Here is a 24,429-nt window from a genome sequence, read left to right on the forward strand (position 1 = left end):
GCGAGCCCCAGGCTCCAGGCCCCGATAAGCGGCCACCAAGGAGTGAGCCGGTGTGTACCTGGACGCCCATCCCCGGGCGCACCAACGCACTGATGTCTGAGGGCGTCTGCCACCGGCAGGGGGAGTGATGGGGGGAGATAGGCCTCCAAACCTTGGAGGGCCTGAGATGTCCCCAGAGAGGTGGCGTCTGATACCCAACCTGACATATAGACACAGACATACAGGCACACACAGATACAAACATCCATTCCCACCCTCATGCTCTCATATGCACTCACTCCACACTCAACCAACGTGGAGACAGACATAAAGAGACGCTGTACACACGATCACACTCCCCAAGCGTACTCTAGGAACCGGGTCTAGGTACCCTTGCCCCTGGAGGGGGGAACTGCACCCAGACCCAGGTGGTGTTACCCTTTTCCCTGCGGTGGGGAGAAGCAGACCGCCCCGACTCCGCAGCAGCAGGGAGGCCCCACACTCCAGACCCCAGTTGGACGGCCAACTCCTCCTCCTAGCCCCCCCGCTCCAGCAGGTCGCAGAGAACGGGGGGGTGAGAAGACTCCAAACCTCCCTCCACCCACTCATATGTAGTGTTGATGCATGTGTGTTCTAAGGTGCATTTAAAACTCAGTGTCTACGTGTATTTAGAATTGAGAGGTGGGCAACAACGCCAGGGGTGAGGTGTACACCCTGATGGTCTTTTGGAGTCCGTGTAGCGTGCCCACCCCCAAGATGCTATATGTATGTGTTATGAGAGTGTGAGTAATGTAAATGTCTAAGCTGTGAGATAAAATTGAGGCACAAGAAGCCAGAAGGGGACAGAGGGGGATGCCTCCCCTGCACCCTGGTGACACACCTTTACCCCAAGGCCCTGCATGTGTGGGTGATTGTGGTGGAGCGGGAAGAGGGAGGCAGCTGGAGATGGGGAGGGAAGGAAGGGAGGGGCAAGTGACCCCTCCCTGGGGCCAGCTTCCCCGCTGACCCCAGTAGGAACCCCCATACTCCGCAACCTGCCAGGGAAAGGGGGCCCAGGCTCATCCGGACCGGGGCCCAGAACAGCAACATCAGTAAGCCTTTCTTAAAGAAGGGGGAAGAACGAGGAAAAGCTGAGATTACACAAAAATTAAATCACAGTGATGTCCTTCAAAGCACCTGGACAACTATTCCTGAAGACTACAGAAGAAAGCTGTCAAATAGAATTCAATCAATCAAACTTTATTTATAAAGCACTTTTCATACAAAAAAAAAAAAAAGTAGCACAAAGTTCTTTACATGGTTAAAAGCACCCCACCCCACCCCAATTCAGGCTGTGTGGATCTTACAAATGCTGACTAAAGCTCGTTAGATTGCACAAACTCTGTTTTTGTCTCATATTCTGATATATTCTGTATTTATGAAGAAACATATGAAGAAATGGCTCAAGACTTTTGCATAGTACTATATATCAATTTTTTGTCCATAACTATTATATATATTGTAATATTTAATACTCGGTTTATTTTATTTTATTTTGTCTTCTTTTTTCCTCTTCTTTATGTTTTTGTAAAAGCAAAAATCTTTGCATGTCACGGCTGGCCGAGTGAGCCGTGTGGAGTGGAGGAAAAGGAGGACCCAAAATGCAGCAAACTGATGATACGAGTGAAGTTTATTTACACGGTGGCAGTGGCAAAAACAGGCAATGAAGCATGAGTAATGACAAACCTAAACTGGGAGAAACTAAAGAGCAAACCTGAACTCTTACAAAACGGAGAGCGCAGCAGAGAGACGCAGACCAAGGACCAGGATACCAAGAAACACAGACGAGCCGACAACGAACACAGACCGACACCCACTATATATACACACACACACAAGGTAATCGCGTAATCGCACACAGGAGGGAAGAACAGCTGATCTGATTACACATGATGACTGGAGGACACAAGCTGAACACAATGACAACAGACACAGACTTTCAGAACAAAACAGGAAATCTAGAACCCGAACCGGACACAAGGGGGGAGGACACAGAATAACTAGAACAGAGGGAAATAATCACAAAACACAAAACGCTGGGTCAACGACCCAGGACCATGACATTGCACCCATTAACCTAACCTAAAAATCAGAGCAATATCTGAAAAATAATTTATAAAAAAATCAATCTTAAATCAAGTTTAATGCTCAGATTGACCCTAAGACATATTCCCGTCCTCTCAGTTATGTGTGTTAGATGTTAGATGTGTGAACAAATTCTGTATCAGTCTGTGAGTTATGGGTGCTTCCACTGGTGGGTGCTGTTGTTCAGTGTGGAGTAAAGAAAAAGGATTATGAAGACAAACGACAGCTTTATGTTCCTCTAACCGTTGGAAATTGTGTAAAGTGTCTAAACTACAGTCTTGTCTATATGCAATTAGGGACTGGTTATTGGATAATTTCCTGCTCCTTAATACTGATAAGCCAGAGTTGATGGTCATTGGACCACAAAAATTTCAGTACTTATCCCAAAATTTCAACTTGAAATTGCAGGGACAAGGTTGAAAACTTGGGCGTGTGGTTTGACAGGGTGCTCTCCTCGAGTCTCATGTAAAAGAGACAACAAAGACCGCCTTTTATCATTTAAAGACGTTTTGTCAAGCGACACTGCAGAGGTTCTTGTCCATGCATTTGTGTCTTCATGTATCGATTATTGTAACGCTCTTCTTTCTGGGCTACCAAAGAAAAGTTTTAGAGGTTTACAGATGGTGCAAAATGCAGCTGCTCGCATTTGAATGAAAACTGGGGAAATTTGAGCACATTACCCCTGTACTGAGACCTCTTCATATGCTACCTTGTCAGGTTCAACAGATTTTAAGGTCCTGCTGCTCACCTACAAGGTCTTAAATGGATTGGCACCTTCATAACTCTCTGACCTTTTGCACCTTTATGTTCCACCCCGTGCTCTCTGATCTCAGGATTCTGGCCTTCTAAAAGTTCCTAGAGCCATGAAAAATCTACATCAAATCATTAAATAAAGCTCAAATGAACCTGAAAGATGCTTCTAAGATTTGATTTTATGTTTTAAATCTTTGCTGGATTAAACTACAGGAATAAAAGGAAAAGTGACAAACTTTTGAAAAGAAAGAAAGAAAAAGAGCACTACTCATTATTGATAGGTGAGCGTCCCTGCTGCTACACCAATATTCAGCTGTTACAATAGCTCTTTCATCAGGAGCTGTGTGGACAGAGGCATGGGCTGCTGTAAAGAGTAAAGCAAATAAAGATACCTGAGTGAAGTGACGACACGTCAGAGCCTCCCACTGTAAACAGGATACCGTCCAACTACAGGTCATCCTGTGCCAGCACAGTCTGAGTTGGGACATTATCAGGTAAACCTATCACGTCTAATGACAAAAAGACAGTAAAAACACCACACAGCTTTAACTACTTTGTTAAATCCTTCTCTTATTTCCTGCCCACTGTTGTAGTGTTGGAGCGTACATAACTATGTAGTTGTTTTCTTTTCACCTGTAGTATATGGCACCATAAAATGTAACACTAGAAAAACAATCACTCAGCAGACACGAGGTGACAGTTCAGAGCAAAGGGCGGCTGCACTCGACTGAACTCCATTAGCTATTGCAGCTTTGATTTTGACTGGGTGAGCGATTAAAGGTCTGCACTGTGTTATTCAGTTTGGGGAGGACGTTGAGAAATGATCCAGACAAAGTTCATGCGACTGAACAGGAGTGTAGAAAGAGAGAGGTGGCTTCATGAGTGGCTGGCGTGATGTAAACGACTTTATTTACAGACCTGTCATATTAACACTAATGGTGTATGTGTGTCAGAAAGAAAGCATGCAGCGTAGGCTTTGAAGTTCTTGCAAACCATTATTTATGCAGACTGAGAAGAGTAAAGGATTATGGTTTCAGAGATTTCAAATAAATCATTGTAATTTTCTTAATTTACTTTGCCATCCCCTCACAACCCTAAAAAAGAAACCACGCCATCATCCCAGCCTGTCCTTGTTTTTTTGGACTTTGAGTTTACTGGTGAGGCTTTGGGGCCACAACAACATGATGAAAACACCTTAGCAGGACAAAATGTGCCTGACAGAAGTTACAACACACTCGTGTACACATATAATTGATGCTGCAGCTCTGAGATGCCGTGCTTCTAGCATGTTACAGATGTCACAACTTGAAATGGTTTTGTGTTTGCATGGGGAGAGCATACCTGTAATCCACAGGAAAGGTGTGTGTGTGTTATATCAGTTGTCTGCTGACTCTGCAAGCCCTATCAGACAACATGAGACATGAGGGGTGAAGTTTAACCAGATATATTGGATTGCTGTGTCTCTCTTTATCTCCCAGTGTCCAACCCCACCCTTTTACTTGCCCCTGTCTCACAGTTTCATTTGTGTGTGTGTAAGTTCCCAGAGAGAGGGAAATGTAACAGGATAACATCTACAGCTGTGCCGTGTCTTATAAATATGATCGGTGTAGTGAAAAGTGATAATTACAGCCATATTCCATTAAACATTATAAATAAAACCTAAAAACTTAGCAGCTTTGAATTTGTCGCACCACTCAAATAACATTTATTATAAAGTCATATCTGCAAATCTTTCATTTACATTTCTTTCAGAGATAAATGATGTGATGATTTTCACTTCTTGGTTTGAATGAAATCCAATTTTGTGCCCTGTTTCAGGGTGTTGAATCTCAAACCTGCTAACTGCTCTTTGTATTCACCAATGCTGACAGAAAGTTAATTACCGAGTGTCAGGTTTTCAGCCTGAAAGGTTATGGCTTTTCTTTATTTCCTACAATGGTTCTTTACTTTAACATGGACCATTGTGGGAGGTCTTTATCCTTCAAAAAAAGGCTTCTACCAGAGGCCTGGGAGCTTGAGGGTGCTGCCCAGTATCTGTTTCCTAGGACTGTGCTCTTCTGGACGGAAATCTTGGATGTTCCAGGGATCTGTTGGAGCCACTTGGCCAGTTCTGGGGGGTCATTACACCACCATACTACTGGAACCACTGTTGCCTTCACCCTCCACATCTTCTTGAGCTCTCCTCTGAGCCCTTGGTGTTTCTCAAGCTTCTTATGTTTCTTCTTCCTGATGTTGCTGTCTTTTCGTATTGCTACATTTCTAACCCTATCACTACAGCCGTCTTCCTCTGCTTGTCCACCACTAATATGTCCGGTTGGTTAGCCATCATTATTTTGTCCATCTGTATCTGGAAGTCCCACAGGATCTTAGCTCAGTTATTCAAAATCACCAAAAGTCAAAAGGTCTCCCATTTTGACCTCGGGAATTCCAGGCCACACTCAGTACAGATGTTCCTGCATATTATGACTTGGTTATGGTCCTGCCTGCTAGCATCTTGCACCCTGCTGTTATTTGCTGGATTGTCTCAGAAGAATCTTTAACGTCTATCAATCTTGTGCTTTTACCTTGTTCCTGTGCTGGCATGGTTAGTGCCTTTGTGTTGTTTTTCAGTCCAGCTCAGTGTGGTTCACTGGAGTCCCAGAGCCTTAGAAATGGCTTTGTAACCCTTTCCAGACTGGCAGATGCCAGTGACTTTGCTTATTGGCTGTTTCTTTAGATCCTGGTGTGATGTGTTGCGTTTTGAGATCTTTTAGCCTACTTCACCTTTCTAGTTTTTATTTTTATCTTGATTCAACCAGCCTGGCAGTAATTAGGCCTGGGTGTGGCTCATGAAGCTGAACTCATGTTTCCAAAAATGTGATTAGAATAAAATAGAATAGCCCTTTATTGTCATTGTACATGTACAACGAGTGTGAGTGGCCTGAGTTATGGGGTTTCTCTAACCATGGCTCTGATTAGTCAGGTGAGTGGCCGTTGGTGTTGTGGGTCCAAGTGAGATCAGCGGAGATATGGGTGCCCAGACACCCAAGAGGTGGAGAAGATTCCACCCATTCTCCATTTATAATCGATCGAGCGGACCCGTGGAAAGCCTTATACAGTGGGGCAAAAAAGTATTTAGTCAGCCACCGATTGTGCAAGTCCCCCCACCTAAAATGATGACAGAGGTCAGTAATTTGCACCAGAGGTACACTTCAACTGTGAGAGACAGAATGTGAAAAAAAAATCCATGAATCCACATGGTAGGATTTGTAAAGAATTTATTCGTAAATCAGGGTGGAAAATAAGTATTTGGTCAATAACAAAAATACAACTCAATACTTTGTAACATAACCTTTGTTGGCAATAACAGAGGTCAAACGTTTACTATAGGTCTTTACCAGGTTTGCACACACAGTAGCTGGTATTTTGGCCCATTCCTCCATGCAGATCTTCTCGAGAGCAGTGATGTTTTGGGGCTGTCGCCGAGCAACACGGACTTTCAACTCCCGCCACAGATTTTCTATGGGGTTGAGGTCTGGAGACTGGCTAGGCCACTCCAGGACTTTCAAATGCTTCTTACGGAGCCACTCCTTTGTTGCCCGGGCGGTGTGTTTTGGATCATTGTCATGTTGGAAGACCCAGCCTCGTTTAATCTTCAAAGTTCTCACTGATGGAAGGAGGTTTTGGCTCAAAATCTCACGATACATGGCCCCATTCATTCTGTCCTTAACACGGATCAGTCGTCCTGTCCCCTTGGCAGAAAAACAGCCCCATAGCATGATGTTTCCACCCCCATGCTTCACAGTAGGTATGGTGTTCTTGGGATGCAACTCAGTATTCTTCGTCCTCCAAACACGACGAGTTGAGTTTATACCAAAAAGTTCTACTTTGGTTTCATCTGACCACATGACATTCTCCCAATCCTCTGCTGTATCATCCATGTGCTCTCTGGCAAACTTCAGACGGGCCTGGACATGCACTGGCTTCAGCAGCGGAACACGTCTGGCACTGCGGGATTTGATTCCCTGCCGTTGTAGTGTGTTACTGATGGTGACCTTTGTTACTTTGGTCCCAGCTCTCTGCAGGTCATTCACCAGGTCCCCCCGTGTGGTTCTGGGATCTTTGCTCACCGTTCTCATGATCATTTTGACCCCACGGGATGAGATCTTGCGTGGAGCCCCAGATCGAGGGAGATTATCAGTGGTCTTGTATGTCTTCCATTTTCTGATGATTGCTCCCACAGTTGATTTTTTCACACCAAGCTGCTTGCCTATTGTAGATTCACTCTTCCCAGTCTGGTGCAGGTCTACAATACTTTTCCTGGTGTCCTTCGAAAGCTCTTTGGTCTTGGCCATGGCGGAGTTTGGAGTCTGACTGTTTGAGGCTGTGGACAGGTGTCTTTTATACAGATGATGAGTTCAAACAGGTGCCATTCATACAGGTAACGAGTGGGGGACAGAAAAGCTTCTTACAGAAGACGTTACAGGTCTGTGAGAGCCAGAGATTTTCCTTGTTTGAGGTGACCAAATACTTATTTTCCACCCTGATTTACGAATAAATTCTTTACAAATCCTACCATGTGAATTCATGGATTTTTTTTTCACATTCTGTCTCTCACAGTTGAAGTGTACCTCTGGTGCAAATTACTGACCTCTGTCATCATTTTAAGTGGGGGAACTTGCACAATCGGTGGCTGACTAAATACTTTTTTGCCCCACTGTATATGTAGGAAAACTAAAGGTGCCTGGCCTCGTGAGAAATGAGCTGTCACTTGAAACCTATTTCCAGCATCAGCAGTTTACCTTTAGGGCGTTCTGCAGTTGTTTTTCTTTATGTTGTTTTCAGTTTTCATTCTCAGTTTTGTGTAGGCTACTTCCACAGGTTTACACCAGGAATGTGAAACTCATTTTACATGGTGGGCCACATACAGCTCATGCTGATCTTATGTTCTGTCAGTGTACAGAAATTTGGATACAAACCAAATCAATTACGTTAATATAACAAGAAGAAGCACAATTTCAATAGTACATCTCAGTTTATCTACGTGATAGATAGAGGTGCAGAGAAGTACACACCCCCATCACCATCAGCAGCGCTGCTGTGGAGAGAGTGAGCAGCTTCCGGTTCCTTGGTGTACATCTGGCTGAGGATCTTACGTGGTCAGTACACACAAACAAAACAGTGAAGAAGGCGCAGCAGCGCCTCTTCTTTCTCAGGAGACTGAAAAGATTCGGCATGAGCCCCCGCATCCTCAGGACCTTCTATCACTGTGCCATTGAGAGCATCCTCACTGGATGCATCACCACCTGGTATGGCAACAGCACCGCCTACAACTGCAAAGCTCTCCAGCGAGTAGTGCGGTGCTCTGAACGGATAATTGGAGGTGAGCTTCCCTCCCTCCAAGACATCTACAGGAAGCGGTGCCTGAGGAAAGCGGGGAGGATCATCAAGGACTCCAGTCACCCCAGCCATAAACTGTTCAGACTACTTCCATCAGGAAGGAGGTTCTGCAGCATCGGGTCCCGTACCAGCAGACTGAGAGACAGCTTCTTCCATCAGGCCATCAGACTGCTGAACACTTCATAGACACCTCAGCTTCACTACTGGAACTTCAACATTATGCACTACATACCGTACAGTAATGCCACTGTTTTGCACATGTCTCACTCTGTATATTTTATATATTTTATTTTATTATTGTTTACTATTTAATTTGTAAAAATGTGTATTCACACACACACACACACACACACACACACACACACACACACACACACACACACACACACACACACACACACACACACACACACACACACACACACACACGTAGAAAAACATTTAGTATACACATCCAGAAATGCATACACTATTATATATTGTACATATATTTATTAGTTTCAGGTTGGCCATTCTTGTATTTTGCTCGTTTGTGTTGTTGTGTTTTGCACATCTCTGTTGCTTGTGGGGCTCGCACACAAGAATTTCACTTGCATGTGCTGTGCCAGTGTGCCTGCACATGTGATGTGACAATAAAAAGTGATTTGATTTGTGATAAACAAATACTGCTTTATTAAATGAATGAAATATGCCAGCATCACTCTTTGTGAAATAAATATGTAATAAATCTATTAGTAATTACTTTTGTAGTATGAATGGACATGGTGGAGGTATTTATCAGTGGGGAAAACTGTTAAACTTGTGAAAATACAGTTAAAATTCAAAAATGTATGTTCTGCATCAAATTTTCCAAACTCCTCCAATTGGCCGGATTGGAGTCTTGACCGGGCCGATTCTGGCTCGCGGTCCGTATGTTTGCCACCCGTGGTTTACATCCTTTCCATAAGTCTTGCGCTCCCATCTAAACGAAGTGAGAATCGGTGAGAATGTATTTCCGCGCCCTCGCTCGAACTTCCGGTTACTCCCCTCCACGCTGGTACTCCGTGCCTGTTTGTACTCAAGCACTGTGAAAACTTGCATCATCCAGGAGGGGGGACAAAACAGCAGCCGAACATAAATGGGCACGACAGAAGTAACCTATAGGATATTTAATTGTTCCAGAGGAAGCGCCTCCCCCAGATGTGAGTCGGCCGGTCACAGTTGAGTGTACAAAGCGGCAGACGGGCGGAGGACTCGCGGGGACATCCAGTTTGCCGGTGTGGAGGTGTCTCCGTGTAAATGTACACGTTGAGCAAAGTGCAAGGTCCCCTCAGTGCACGTACAGATATGAGCTCTGACCGACTCTAGCGACTGCTGCTCCTCGTGTCTCCCTCTCAGCTAGCTTTTATGTGCCTTTTTACACTGTGATTTTTTTTTTTTAAATATAAGCTAGTTTAACTTTTAAACCAAAGATGTCGTGCCTTTTACTGGGAGTCATACGAAGGTGGGTTATCGCGGCTTTCTAGTGTTTCTGCGATTTAAATGTGTGTCTGCTTTATTCTTCTTCTTTTGTTTTAAAAGTGTTTTGCTTGCTGTTTAGGTTACGATAAACGCGCGGGCAACAGTCACCCCTTCACTGTATTTTCGATGCTTTTATTTTGAAAAGAAAATGACACTAAGCATGAAAACTGAATTCGTTAAGACCATTTTTTGTATGAAAACTAAAAAAGAGACCATTTTGAAGTAAGAGTTTAGACACTGTAGCAGTCTTCATTTATTGTAACAGATTTACATATTCCCAAACTATTCTACTATTCTAAGGAGTTCCTGGAAACAGTTTCACCTTACTGTGACTCTTCCTGTTTGACAGCTGTTCTGTTACCTGCTGAAAAATGTCGTTTGACCTGATAGTTGATACTGGATAATGAAGTTATTTGCTGGCACTCATGACACAAATATAATTTCATGTCTTTATGACTGAAGGAACACATCAGGATAATTTGCCATCTAAACTTTGCTGCTTTTACCCCTCCAGGATTTGTGATAAGCCAACATCACACAAGACTGAAAGTGAGCACTCGATGACATTGTGTGTGTGTTTGCGCATTTATTGTGCTATCATGGATGCATGTTAGAGAGTGGGTGAATTAGTGACTCAGTGACCTGTGGATTTTGTTTGTATTTCCACTTGAGAGATTGCTCATGCCCGGAGGCATGTCCCAGAGTATTTTACTGTGTATTCACCACAGTAGGAGGAGTACTAATGCATGCAGCATGTGTGCATGCTCCTTGAAGTGATGTGCTGGCTTGTCTTTGCTTGACGATTAGACTCCTCCTTAAAGAGGCCTTTGACCAGGATCTGTCAGGGCTTTGAAGGTGGACTGTAGGCGTGTCGGCCTGTGGTGTGTGAGGATTGGCTTACTCACTTGGAGGTGTGTTAGGGGAACAAGTTGTTTATCTAGGATAATCAATAACAGAGCTTAGTGATGAGTTCTTTGAAAGTGTTTGGTCGGAAAAATATTAATCCTTAAACATTAGACCAGGTCCTGCTGAATAGTTGTTCCCTTGATGGCTTATGTCTGGATAAATCTATGCAACAATATACCAAGCAGGAGGCAAAGACGTGGCATAATCAGATGGTTGACTGCAGGGAAAGTTGGATGAGTCATCAAAGTCTTTACAGGATTTCTAAAAAAATGTAAAAATATCACAGTTTCTCTGTTGCAGACAAAGAAAAGCAAAGCTGCTAATCTCTTCTCCCAGCTCCCATGAGTTCCTTAGCAAGAAAATGAACAGTTAAAACATTTGCTCGTGTTTAATTCACTTCAAATTCAATCCAGCTCATCCTAATCTCAGTCACACTGGAGATAATATTCAGCACCACCCTTGTTAATTATCATCAGCAGTGTGACAATGATGATGTTTTGGAGCATAGGTAATTGATTTACTGTGGAGGGGGTAAAGGGTCTAAAAGTCTGCAGAGCTGACCAAAGGGACCGGTTTATCGGAAGTCACAGATAAGCCTAAACAAAGTGTCGTCATTTTTGGGTCAAAGGTCAAATAATAGTTGTCTGTTACCGTTGCTGTAGAGCCACAGCCTTGTTGCCCAATAGAACGACAGCCAATCAGTCAAAAGCTGCAGACACAGTGTTGTTTGTAGATGATTATCTCGTCAAGAAACGGGTTTAGTGTCTTTCTCAAATACACCAAATGAGCTGCAGCTGCTCCAAACTGTGGGTACAGTTTACTGGTAAGAAAATGTAAATTCAGTTGAAAAGTCAGCTACAGACCTAACGCACTGTGTCTGAAAGCTGCTTTAAAGTTGGCCTTGAGTGTGACAGTAGTTCTTACTCCTCAGCTCTGTGCCTTCACACTGCTGGGTCATGTGATGCCTTGCTCATCTTGAACTTCTTGTTGTGCCTGCTGCTCACACCCTTTGTACATTCAGACCAGACTAATGTGTATGTGTGCATGCATCAGTGAAAGCGAGCACATGTGTGCGTGCGTGTGTGTGTGTACAGGATGTATGTATAATGAACCACCGACTGCTGCCAATTGGAGCCACGTGCCTGCAGCTGACTTCATGTATTGATCTTTGAAACAAAGTGAATGTGTGTGATTTGTTTTGGCAGTTATTAGCTGCTCCTTTTAAAAAAACGGGCCTCTCATGCGACCATAAAGAACACGAATTTCACTTTTTTCTAAAGAGGTCATGGGGTTCAGCCATAGTGTCCACAGACACAAAGCACATGCATTGTGTGTTCTATTGTCAGAGACAGGCAAGGGACACGCATGCAGACACCCATAGGCTTGTGTTGTAACTGCATACATGATGACTCTCAGTGGCTTATGTTTGTGAATATCAAGCTGCTAACAAACAGAGGGCCCTGCACCCACCCACAGACCTCTCAGCATATGTGGAAAGGTCAGCTTGAGGCTTTTAGGTTTCTCTAATAACAACAACAAAGACACCTCATTATCACTGCTGCCGCAAAGTGATACTTTGAGGCTTTAAAAGGTGTTTTAGCTTGTCTGTGGCACTCTAAGTACAATAAGGTGGATTAAACTTTGACACTTTTTAACTTGCTTTTTTTCAAGTGTCATATTTGAAACCATCCTGTGTCCTTTAAAGGTTACATCTTGGAAAAATGTCATACATGAAGATACTAAAGGTTATACATAAAAATAAAAACAAAAAAACAAGTTGTTTCTGAGGGGGCCGTACGGAGTGACTGAAGACCAGAAACAACAACAAATATTTAAAAATGCTGCCAACAGACAAAGAGCACCACACACTTCAGTATTACTGTCAAACATCAAACAACAAGGACACCTGTCTGTACATTTACAATGCACTGCAGCATTTGGTACATTTAGACTGGGAGGGCACTGTGGTATTGTGGCACAATTGCGTCATAGCAAGAAGGCCCTGGCAAAAAATCCAGGCTTTTGCATGTTCTCCCCACATCTCAGTCCAAAGACACGAGTTTGGGTTAACTGTTCATTCTACATTGGCCATTGGTGTGAATGTGAACGTGAACGGTTGTTTGTCTCTTTGTGTTAGCCCTGTGATAAATGGTGTACACCCTGGACACGTCATCTATCTTACTCCCTGTAACATCTGGAATACAGCGGCCCCTCATTTATGGCGGGAGTTATTTTGAAAGTTTAACCAAAAGGCATTTCAAGTAGAAATGGGCTGACATATCCTGAGTATAACCATGTATAATATCCACTGAAGTTAAAAAGAGGTGCTTTGCAACATTATACTGCGGTGTGTCAAATAAAAAAGTCAAATATGTAATTTTCAGACCATAAGGTGCACGGGATCATAAGGCACGTTAAGCGAAACAAAGCACTCAGATAAATCAAACTTTATTCAACTCATTCTTCTTGCTTCCTCCACTTCTGTACCATTGATTCATTAATGCTGTATTCTATAACAGCTGCTCTATTCCCATGTTGTTGCAGTATATTAATGACTAACCTCGTATTGTGGATGGATTATCTCAGTTATTCTCCTGACTGAAGTTTGGTCCGTTTACAGCATCCTGCCATGCGATTGCATTTGTCTCTAACCATCAGGAACCTTAACGTTAACTTTTATCAAGTGGAAAAGTGTTAGTGTTCATCCTCCAGCTTCACTGTTTATGTTATGCTAACATAGCTGTGTCGCTAGCGATCACGTAGCACATCATTATATACCAGCTAGCCCAACTTCAGTAACACAACAAACGTCACTGCTGTTTAGTTTCCTGTCTTCATTTATGTTGGAAGTGATAGCAGAGCTTTATGTTTGAATTTTTTCAGAAATCTTAGTTAGAACATGCTATGTCATGCTTAGGTAACTAGCGAAACTAGCGAGCTAACTTCCTGCTTGCTTCTAACTCCGTTAAGTGTAATAAATTCTGTTTTCATGGATGCCTGGATGTTAAACTTCATAGTTACATCTGGTAAAGCAGCAAAGCGGAACGTTTTATTAAAGATGAAAGAATCTAGACAGTTTTTCTCTCAGTGATGCTGCAGTGTTCGTTTGACTTTGGGACATGAAACGGACAGAGTTTAGGACCCAGATTACTCCCAGATTTACAAGCACCTTAGTCCAACAAATACGGTGTTCTGGGAATCCATCCTACCTGACAAACCATCCTACCCATTGTTTCTGCGCGGAAACTGACGGACAAACACCAAACTAGTTCCGCATCACTGCAGTGGCACCATTTTTACAAACTAATTCTGGTTCATCCATTTCACTCAACGATCCGCTTTCTCCCTTCTCATTCTCCGTTGCCGCCATGCTTTTTCGGCCATGTGCGTATGAAAACAAAGGCACTGCGCATGCGCGTTTTACCCATATTCTATCGTGATATTTCATTTTCTTATCGCTGCCTGACATTGTACCGGTATTACCGTAAACGGTATAATATGGCCCAGCCCTATCCAGTATTATAGAATGAAACCAAAGATCAAAAATTGTTTTCTGGTCCAGAACATGGGAATAGAGCAGCTGTGAGAGAATTCAGCATTAATGAATCAATAGTACGGAATCAGAATCAGAATACTTTATTGATCCTTAAGGGAAATTAAGTAGAGAAAGGAAGAAGAATGAGTTGAGTAAAGTTTGAAATGTCTGACTGTTTTGTTTCGCTTAATGCGCCTCATCATCTGGTACGCTAACTTCTACCTTCCTTTAGCATGTCCAGAAGTCCAACTTTTTGTGGGATGGTTAGCATCTTCCTCTGCCTTTTTGGGTGCTACTGCAGGCGCCTTTGACGGTGCAAAATGTTTTGTTGACATTGTTGTGTTTGTTTGGGAGAAAACATACAAACATACAGTACAGCACTTCAGAGTCACACTACTAGCCATAGAAGATTTATGTAAACTTGACAAGCTGAACGTATTCTGTACTGTACAGGAGACACAGACATGGAGATTAATTGACAATGGTCTACAGCCAATCAGGACGCAGAACACAATGCACTGTTACAAAAAAAAGCATGCAAAATTGCACACACAAAAAAACCCGCAAAACAGGGAGGCTGTGAAAGGTTAACCGGGATATAGCGAGGGACCACTGTAGTTCGCCCCCATCCCCTGGATCATTAATTGGGTAAGCGGAAGAAAATGGATGAATAGCTAGATTACATGAGGAGACTCGCCTTGTATTAGTCTCTTGTGGCAGGTTTTTGCAGGAATTTACTCTAAAGAATGAAAGAAGGAAGACGTTTGACTGCTTTATAGATATGTCTCTCAGCTGTCCCCTGGCAAATTCACTGCTCTAAGCTTGGTCAGTTATTTATTTTATGCGTTGTATGGCAAAAGAAAAAACATTGGATTTCAGTCCAACAAATACTATTGTTAAAGAAGTTCTGATCTCTTCAGGTTGGAGTTGTGCTTAGTCTGTTTTGTTTGATTTTTCTTCTAGTCGCCAGTAGAGTGATTTTAAATTGTCCTTCTCTTTCAGGAAGGGTGGTTTCGGGGCGAGCGTCGGGGTTCGATCTCTGGCCTCAATCCCGTCGCTGCCACCCGCGGTGGCCGACTTTGTGAAGGGGGCTGTGGAGGAGTGTAAGCCTACCAATGTACACGTGGTGACTGGGACGCCGGAAGAGACGGCCAACATCCTGGCAGGTCTGGAGAGGGATGGCATGGTCAAGAAGCTTCCCAAATATGAGAACTGGTAAAGATAATGGAACAGCATACAAAACAAAGCAATCACCTAAAGTAGTTATTTGGAAACATGCTGTGAGAGCTTTCAATAATAAACGTTTTATTTGGCAGTTGGTTGGCACGTACAGACCCAAAAGATGTGGCCCGAGTGGAGAGCAAGACTGTGATAGTGACCAAGAAGAAGAGAGACACGATCCCCATCCCTGCTGCAGGGGTGAAAAGCCAGCTGGGTAGCTGGATGAGTGAGTCTGACTGGCAGAAAGCCAGAGAGGAGCGTTTCCCTGGCAGCATGGCCGGTACGTAATTGGACGGAAGTCAAATGTTTGTTCATTGTTGCCAGGAGACCGAGCATTTTCACCTTTCCTCTGTTTTAATTGACTGTCACGTTCACCTCGTTAAAGGATTCTATTTAAAAAGGGATATTTTCATTTTAATGCTAATAAAATGTTTTAAGAATAGTTTGAAAAATGGTTTTAAAAAACAGGAAGGATTTTAAAAGCAACTTAACATCAGGAACTTTAAATAAGCTGAGGTGTTTTTAAAAAAATATATATATATTGTGAGGCCTGCTTCAGTTTTTTTTTCTTCTTGTCACTGTTGAGTTTGTTGCCTGTTAGAACAGGATTAGCTTCCACGTTTGTTGCAGTGTTATAAATCCTGCTTTTAGGTACACACCTTAACCTCAAGGTTTAGGTGAGCTTCGAGAAACAGTCATTATTCTGTGAGGTAATAGGCGAACATCTGTGATCCATATATATTTATTTATTGTTTAGGGCTTTTTAGTCTTTATAGTGGTGTGTGATTGCTTGCTCACTCTGTGTGCTAACCTGCAGCTGACCCATAAGTATTTATAAGGGGAGGGGCTACTTTAAACACCTGCAGGTCACTAAAAACATGTTGTACTCTTTCAGCTAGTGTGTGCTTGGATTCTTGGCCAGTGTAACAACTTTTCTTTGTGGTATAGAAAAGTGTACCTTATTGATCATATTAGACATGCAGTCTGCATAGCTCCCAATTATTATCACAAAGATCTCAAGGAAAATGTGTTTACAACCTTTAACTATATCGGTGCTGTTGCTTGATCTACTTGACCTTCAGCTTTTAGATTTGAACCTTGTTTTCTACATCAGCTAAAGTAACTGCATCAATGTGTTGTTTTTAATCTGTGTCCTCACTGTAGGCCGGACTATGTATGTGATCCCCTTCAGCATGGGTCCCGTAGGCTCAGCTCTGACCAAATATGGTGTCCAGGTAAAAGCTATTGTTCTCTCACTAGTTCATACTCAGCAAAAACCTGCAGTAAACACGTGAGCCTGCTGTGCTGCTTTCTTCCAGTGAATTGCTGTAATTTATTTTGTGTGTACTTTTTATTTTTATTTTTTTTAATCACTGGGCTTCCTAAGTTATAGGTCAGCGTAATAATCAGTTTATTTTTTCTTCCAGGTGACGGACTCCCCGTATGTTGTGGCCAGTATGGGTATCATGACGCGTATGGGCACTCCTGTTCTCAATAAACTGGCTGAGGGAGTGGAGTTTGTCCGCTGTCAGCACTCCGTGGGGCGACCTTTACCTCTCAAAGGTGCAGATTTCAAGAGCCTGAATCGAGTTTTATTTGTAATTTCTATCCGTTTTTGCAACATTTTATACATTTTCCTGCCTTTTATTTGTTCCCTCCTTTTTACTACTAGCTCCTCTGGTGAACTCGTGGCCCTGCAACCCAGAAAAGGTGCTGATATCCCACCTGCCCGACACCAGGCAGATCCTCTCCTTCGGCAGTGGCTATGGAGGGAACTCTCTCCTTGGGAAAAAGTGCTTTGCCCTGCGCATCGCCTCCCGCATCGCCAAAGATGAAGGCTGGCTGGCTGAGCACATGCTGGTTAGAATGCTATGTAATGATTATGACCTGAGTCTGAATTAAAGAGGGTTTATTTTAATTAAAAACATTAACACTACAAGCCTACACCTTCTACATTTATTAAAAACGTGGAGTTATATTCTTGCTAATATTAATATTTCCCTCTTTCTTCTCTCTTCAGATCCTAGGAATCACCAGTCCTCAGGGTGTGAAGCGATACATTGCAGCTGCCTTCCCCAGCGCTTGTGGTAAAACCAACCTGGCCATGATGAAACCAGCTCTACCAGGCTGGAAGGTTGAGTGTGTAGGCGACGACATTGCCTGGATGAAGTTTGACAGCCAAGGTGAGTGAAGCACTCACTTCATTTTAGTAATCCAAAAATAATCTGTAGTTACAAAAAGCCCTCTAATCTTTCTGTAGGTAAACTGAGGGCCATCAACCCAGAGAACGGGTTCTTTGGCGTGGCCCCGGGCACCTCCAACAAGACCAACCCCTACGCCATGGCTACTATTGTTAAAAATACTGTGTTCACCAATGTTGGTGAAACCAGCGATGGGGGGGTGTGGTGGGAAGGACTCGACCCCCCTCCTGCTGACATGGCGCTCACAGATTGGCATGGCAAAACCTGGAAACAAGGTGACATCAGTCGTTGTGTATCAGTATACTTAACAGTCAAAGTGTATACAGCACCATCTGCTGGTGAACCAAAGCAAAGTCACAAATTTAGAACTGGGTGGAAGTAGTGATTCCCGGGCCCCCTGGTGGTCTGCAAAGGTACTGCAGGTGGGCCGCAGTATTAACTGACATTCAGATTCAAAATACTTTAATAAGATTATTATGTGGGTTACAGTTACTCCAAGAAAGTAACAGCAACAGACTAAACTAATTAAATAATACAATTTACTACAATGTTTACAAATTTAAGAAATAGCACAATGTATATATGTATACAAACTGCTCAATTATAAATATCAAGAATATTACAGAGGTTAAATTTATATGATTGATATTTAACTCTAATCTGTGAAACGTCGTAATTTGTTATTTTACCGTAGAGCACGTGCAAAAGGGTGTAAGTATTGGAGTTGTACGGGGAGATTTCCTGTGTCATTCAGTGGTGTATTTGAGTAATCTCGGTCTGTCACTGAATGTGCTTCTGTGATTAGCCAGCAAGCCATGGAGTGGGTGGGAGGTTTTATCCAGCATTGTCCTTATCTTGGACAACATCAGCCTCTCAGAAATTCAGTTTGAAATTACTCACAAATCTGTAGAGTGACACATTTATAAAAAAAATGTGAATTCAAACTGGTAATAGGAGACGGCTAGTTTGTGGGTCCTTAGGGACTAGAAAAGCGCTATACAAATACAGGCCATTTACCATTTTTTACCATTACTCAGTTGCAGGTGGATCGCATATTGGTGTTATACTACTTTGCATATGACTGTGCAACAACACGTGTTCTGTTTAGGTTTTTAATGCAGTTTTCAAGGAAATGCATGGCTCTCTTTGTTTGAGAGTGAAGATTTATAATTGGGTGTCCCCATGAGATTTTCAGTTTTTTTCCAGGGGTTGCAGTACTCTTGACTTTGGTAGGTCAAGAGTACTGCGAGAGTCAAGAGTAGACGCAGTTAACCATTAACCATGACATTAAAAACACGAGCTGTTAACAAACAAACAAACAAACAAACAAGCAGTTTGTCTTCTTTGTACACAGGAAGCTCAACACTTTGCGCCCACCCCAACTCCCGTTTCTGTGCACCAGCGGCTCAGTGTCCCATCATTGACCCCCAGTGGGAGAGTGAGGAGGGTGTCCCCATTGATGCCATCATCTTTGGTGGGAGGAGGCCAGAAGGTTGGTGCCAAGTTTAAACACACTTTGTACCCCGGTGGATTCATATTATCACATTTTGGCTGTTCATCCACACAAAAACACCCACAACACATTTAAAATGAAACGGTGCAGTCTTGATGTTCATGGGCAACATGAACAAATATACAACATATACAATATACAGCATATACAAATACAGGCCATTTACCATTCATCAATAACATTTTCAGCTTTAGTGAAATGAAATGTTTTTTTTTTGAGAAATTATAGATGTATTATATATTACACTCCTGTCTGTTTTGTTGGATCAGTCGGGGTACATACTGACTCAAGATGCCATATGTAAATTAAGAGAATATGGTGGCTCTGTATTTTACTGGTTTACACTTATTGGTAAATAAAAGCGGGTACATGGGTCTGGCCTGTGTGGGTACATTGACTTAAAAGGTTGGGAGTCACTGTTTTAATAGAGACACAAGATGGGACTCGCAGTGCTTGAAATAGTCAAGCATTGATTGCAGTTTATGGTTCATGAAGTACGATGTATTTTCTCTTTTGAGTGTATTACAACAGCATGAAGTTTTTAAAAAAATAAATAATTGGAGCGCAGTATAACTTGTAGCAGAAAGTAGGCTTGCACCGAATCTGATCACATGATGTTGATGTTGTCAGGAGTCCCATTGGTCTACGAGTCTTTGAACTGGCAGCACGGAGTATTTATTGGAGCTGCAATGAGGTCTGAGGCCACAGCAGCTGCTGAGCATAAAGGTACGGATCCTCACATGTTTCTGAGATGCAGTTCTGTGAAACTCTCCGGAGCGGTCTCTTTACTTTTGCTGTTTTTCACATAATGAAATAATGAGGAAGTTGCTTTTCCATTTTCCCTCCAGGCAAGGTGATCATGCACGACCCCTTCGCCATGCGGCCGTTCTTCGGCTACAACTTTGGAGACTACCTCGCTCACTGGCTGAGCATGCAGAGCCGTAAGGCCCCCACTCAGCTGCCCAAGATCTTCCACGTCAACTGGTTCAGAAAGGACCCGGCAACCGGCGCCTTCCTGTGGCCTGGCTTCGGTGAGAACGCCCGCGTGCTAGAGTGGATCTTTAAACGCTGCGGCAGAGAGAGAGAGGACGAGGCAGCCAAAAAGAGCATCATCGGCTGGGTGCCACAAGATGGTGCCATCGACACTAAAGGTCTGGGCAGCAAGGTAGATATGGGCGCACTGTTTGACGTGCCCAAGCCTTTCTGGCAGAAGGAGACCCAGGAATTGAAAGCCTACTTTACTCAGCAGGTTGGCACTGACCTGCCAGCGCAGGTGGAGGCTGAGCTCAAGGCACTGGAGGATAGAGTACACAATTAAAAAGCCTCCTGACAGGAAGTAAACAAAGAAGCAGGGAGGGAGGTACTCAGGAAGCAGAATTCACATCATGAAGGTGTAATCAGAACTAGTGACCCGAGTTTACATACACAAAAATTTATAAATGAATAAATAAACAAAAAATGGGTAGAATGAATCTTATGTTGAGGATTCAGTCATAAAACCAGCAATAATGTGAATATCAAACTTTCCCTGTGTATGAAAACGCATTCAGTGACTCCTGCCTGTCCCTTTGAAAAGAGAATTGAGATGTGAGATTATCAGTACAACACCTTCTGTTTTTGGACATCATTTTACACTGTTGCTATAACATTTGAGGCTGCTGCTGGGTTGGTAGGTGGAACATCATACTGAAGTGCAACCAATGGTGCCTTTTAAGAGTTTTAACAATAATGAGTTCAGGCTGCAAATGTTTACAGGCTGAAGCCCAAAGATTTTTTTTTTTTTTTTTTTAGAAAGAAGATGCAGTCAGAACATTTTTAATTCATTAAAATAACATTTTAAAGGATTATTTTTATCACCACTTTTTAACACTTAACATCCCTTCCAGGACTGACTCATGAATCACTAATCATTCAAGACATCCCATAATAGTTTTGTTATAAAAACACGTCTATATATATATATATATGAATATATATGTATACACGTGTACACATCAGAAGAAAGGATTTTGTTTTATACATGATTTGAAACACTGACTGCTCGGTTATTTAATCATTGGCGGGGATGGTGTTAAATACACTAAATGCACATACATTATCCAGCTCTCATGAAATGTCATTTTAATGTTAAAATGAAAGAAAAAAAACCTTAAAAATGCATTAGCTGTTCAAAAGTGAAAAGTTTAGCGGGTTTTCACTGAGGCCAAAGATCACTATGCATTATTCATCTCGCCAATCGCATGATTTGATTTCAAGCGACGTTTACTTGCAGTACGTGAAACGTTGGACCAATTCAAGTCACTGAGATTATAAGGTATTTGTAGAAGTTGTACGCCGAGGATTTTATTACAGTGCAATGAATAAACCTCTTTTAAGGCAGACACAATGGCTGGTGTATTTTTTCCCCCACAGTACACAAGTCTAACACTTAAAAAAATGTTGACAAATATTACATGCAGAGTATTTCACACTCACAATGTCAACACAGATACATTAGTGTGATAACGTAAGTGACAAAACCACATGAGAAGTAGAAAGTTTGGTCACTGAACTGTGAACAGCATGAATAACGCTGGATGCATACACTTCAGACGTGATAAAAGTACTTACCACAAAAGGTAACATCATCTTTTCAACAGGACTGAACTGAATGCAAAATAGCAAAGAACTCTTTACAACTGACAGTTCAGTTACACACCGAAGAGCTAAAAATAACAGGCAAAATATTCAAACGTAGAAAGTAGTATCAGAACTAGGATTCAGCTATGAAAACACCATGTTACTAGTAACAAGTCTTTATATTTGCTGTTTTTCATATATTTTATTTAGAGTCGGGCCCTTTAGGCTCCAGCCTTGTCAGGTCTGAGGTACGTACTTTTAGCACTTCAAAGCTCCTCGCTTTAGAAGCCGTCTCCATCTGTAAACACATCTGATGCAGATTACACCTCTGATAATACTGTGTCATTACAATGTAATAAGAGGAACATTGTCCATTCCTGTAAGATACCCTAAAGGTTATTTTTACTAAATAATATTTTTCTTCCCTTATAACCTCCTGTTACTTCCCTTGCTCTACTGTATCTACCGGGAAGTACTTTTAGTTGGTAAAAAAGTACACGTGAAATTCAATAAATGTCGGGAGGCAATAAAACGGGTTAGGTAATAAGGTACGGGCTGTATTATGAAGTCCTACAACAAACACATACAATATGAGGAGGTTTTGAGTTTCTCCTTTTCAGAAATACTCGTGTGGCCCAGTCAACTAGTTCCTTGACTGGTGCAGCTTCTGCTCATGGATTTAATGTGAACACAGGAAATCCTCTGCAAACGGCTGCCTGAACATGGTACTGAAGCATGGACATAAAACAGACTGCACAGAGTAATTGGTTCTATTTCAGTGAACTCGTTGCTCCACGTTTCTTTCTTTGTTCAGAGGTTGTTAACTGATACTTCTCATTTTTTCTTCACTTTAGCATAAAGTTCCTCTTGGCCATGAGCACTCTGTGTTAAGCTGTTTTCTGGCTTGTTGACTTTCACCTGTGCGTACACCGTATCCTGCTGCTGTCCTCTGTCCTGCATTGAGCCAGAGGGCACTTCATATCCCAGTGTGGAGAAGTTGATCTCTCCATAGTGGATGTTTTCTTCCTCTTCTTCTGTTTTACCTGTGGACTCTTCGACAACCAGCTCTTCAGTCTGTAAAACGAATCAAATAAAAAGTTCTGTGACATATAAATCTGGTAAGCAGACTGCACGGATGCAGGTACTACTGTAAATAATCACCTGAACAGTCAGGTAATCTACAATTAGTTTTTTTTGTTTTTTTTTTATTTTCTTACCTGAGTCTGTTGTTGAGTTTCATGTTTTGACTTTAAGCACCTGGAAGACATGAGTGACATTTAAATATTAGATAACTTTAGGTTAAATACTGTATGTATGTATATATGTATATATATATGTGTATATATATATGTATGTATATATATATATATGTATATATATATGTGTGTATATGTGAGTAAAGTTGTGCTTGATGGGAAAGCAGATCATGTTTCTTGCTTTGATGTGTGATATTTACCAAGCCAAGATAACCAAACAGATCAGTAAGATGAACCCAAGGATGCCTCCAAGAAGTGGACCCAGTGGTAAAGAACCATTATTCTGTTGTCCTGATAGAAAAAAAAAAGAATGATATTAAACAGTAATCAAAGATATGATTTAATGTGTGTTGTGTGTGTAAAACGTTGGTGATGTGGTTTGTCTTTACCAGCACGAATCTCTGCTGATGTCTGATTACCCAGATCATTAGTGGCCACACAGTAATAAACTCCTCCATCTGTTACATTGAAGCTGTAAATCTCTCCTTCAGATACTTTCACAGCTCCATCTCTGCTCTTCTTGAACCAGGTGAAGCTGCTGACTGGAGGTTTGGCTCTGCTGGAGCAGGTCAGGTTCACCCAGCTGCCTGCTGACACCAAACCTGATGGACTGATGGATGCTGAGGTGTCTTTAGGAGCATCTGGAGAGAAAAACATAAATATGTTGTCCGATGGGATTCAGTTCAACAATAAACTCTGATTGTCTTACATGAAACACTGAGAGTCTCTTCTGTTTCTGCTGTCTTGGTGTCTTTTCCTTGGTTCACAGGATATCTGGCAGAGCAGCTGATCTTCTTTCCATCACGTGTGTCTGACAGAGTGATGTTCTGCTGGATTTTAGTTGTAAAGCTTCCATCTGTGTTTTCCTCTGTTTTGTTGTGAGAGTCTTGTTGGAGATTCCAGGTGAGTTGAGGAGGGGAGTGTGGACAGGGAGTGAGAGCTGAGCAGGTTATAGTGACAGACTCCTTCTCCTTCAGATCACCTTGGATTGTAATATTGGGCCTCCAAGGAGAATCTGTGGTTTCACATCACAGACACAGTTTGCACACTGATAATACAGGAAATACAGTAGAAAAAAAAAATCATAATTTTTTACTCTGTTAGAAAAGAAAAAATGGATCATTAATGTTGTTTGATGTTTTTTAAACGGTCAAACATCAAACAAGATGTAGTATTTGATTCTCTCTGTGATATCATTAGGGTAGTACAGACATTCTGGGATAATAATAAATACAGAATAATCAGACTGAATTCTGTAATAATTGACCTTTTAGTTCTTTCTGTTGATTAACCCAAAGCTGCATCTGATTACTCATTTTAGTTAGACAATAAAAAGAAAACTTTCTCACCTTTAATTTTTATTTTAAGAGGATCACAAACAGCTGTTGCTCTGAACGGCCAGTTCATAATTCTGAAGTAATATGTGTTTGAATAAGTTGTGGT

At 42.1% G+C, this 24,429-nt stretch overlaps 2 protein-coding genes across 2 annotated transcripts; one reads left to right on the forward strand and one right to left on the reverse strand.

Moving 5' to 3' along the window:
- The first annotated feature begins 8,042 nt into the window (after positions 1 to 8,042).
- On the forward strand, positions 8,043 to 21,492 carry pck2 (phosphoenolpyruvate carboxykinase 2 (mitochondrial)). Its single transcript, XM_026179244.2, has 11 exons — positions 8,043 to 9,718; positions 15,179 to 15,391; positions 15,493 to 15,677; positions 16,562 to 16,632; positions 16,825 to 16,960; positions 17,070 to 17,257; positions 17,418 to 17,580; positions 17,658 to 17,873; positions 18,953 to 19,090; positions 19,742 to 19,837; positions 19,960 to 21,492. The coding sequence occupies exons 1-11, from the start codon at positions 9,687 to 9,689 to the stop codon at positions 20,427 to 20,429; spliced, it is 1,908 nt and encodes a 635-aa protein (XP_026035029.1). The 5' UTR covers positions 8,043 to 9,686; the 3' UTR covers positions 20,430 to 21,492.
- Positions 21,119 to 24,061, reverse strand: LOC113029882 (uncharacterized). Its single transcript, XM_080306421.1, has 4 exons — positions 23,376 to 24,061; positions 23,187 to 23,277; positions 22,948 to 22,987; positions 21,119 to 22,804 (listed from the first exon to the last, which is right to left on the reverse strand). Exons 1-4 carry the CDS (start codon positions 23,641 to 23,643, stop codon positions 22,565 to 22,567), a joined length of 639 nt encoding a protein of 212 aa, XP_080162547.1. The 5' UTR covers positions 23,644 to 24,061; the 3' UTR covers positions 21,119 to 22,564.
- Positions 24,062 to 24,429: the final 368 nt, after the last annotated feature.

Source organism: Astatotilapia calliptera, chromosome 9 (genome assembly GCF_964374335.1).
Source record: "Astatotilapia calliptera chromosome 9, fAstCal68.1, whole genome shotgun sequence".
NCBI classification, from domain to species: Eukaryota; Metazoa; Chordata; class Actinopteri; order Cichliformes; family Cichlidae; genus Astatotilapia; species Astatotilapia calliptera.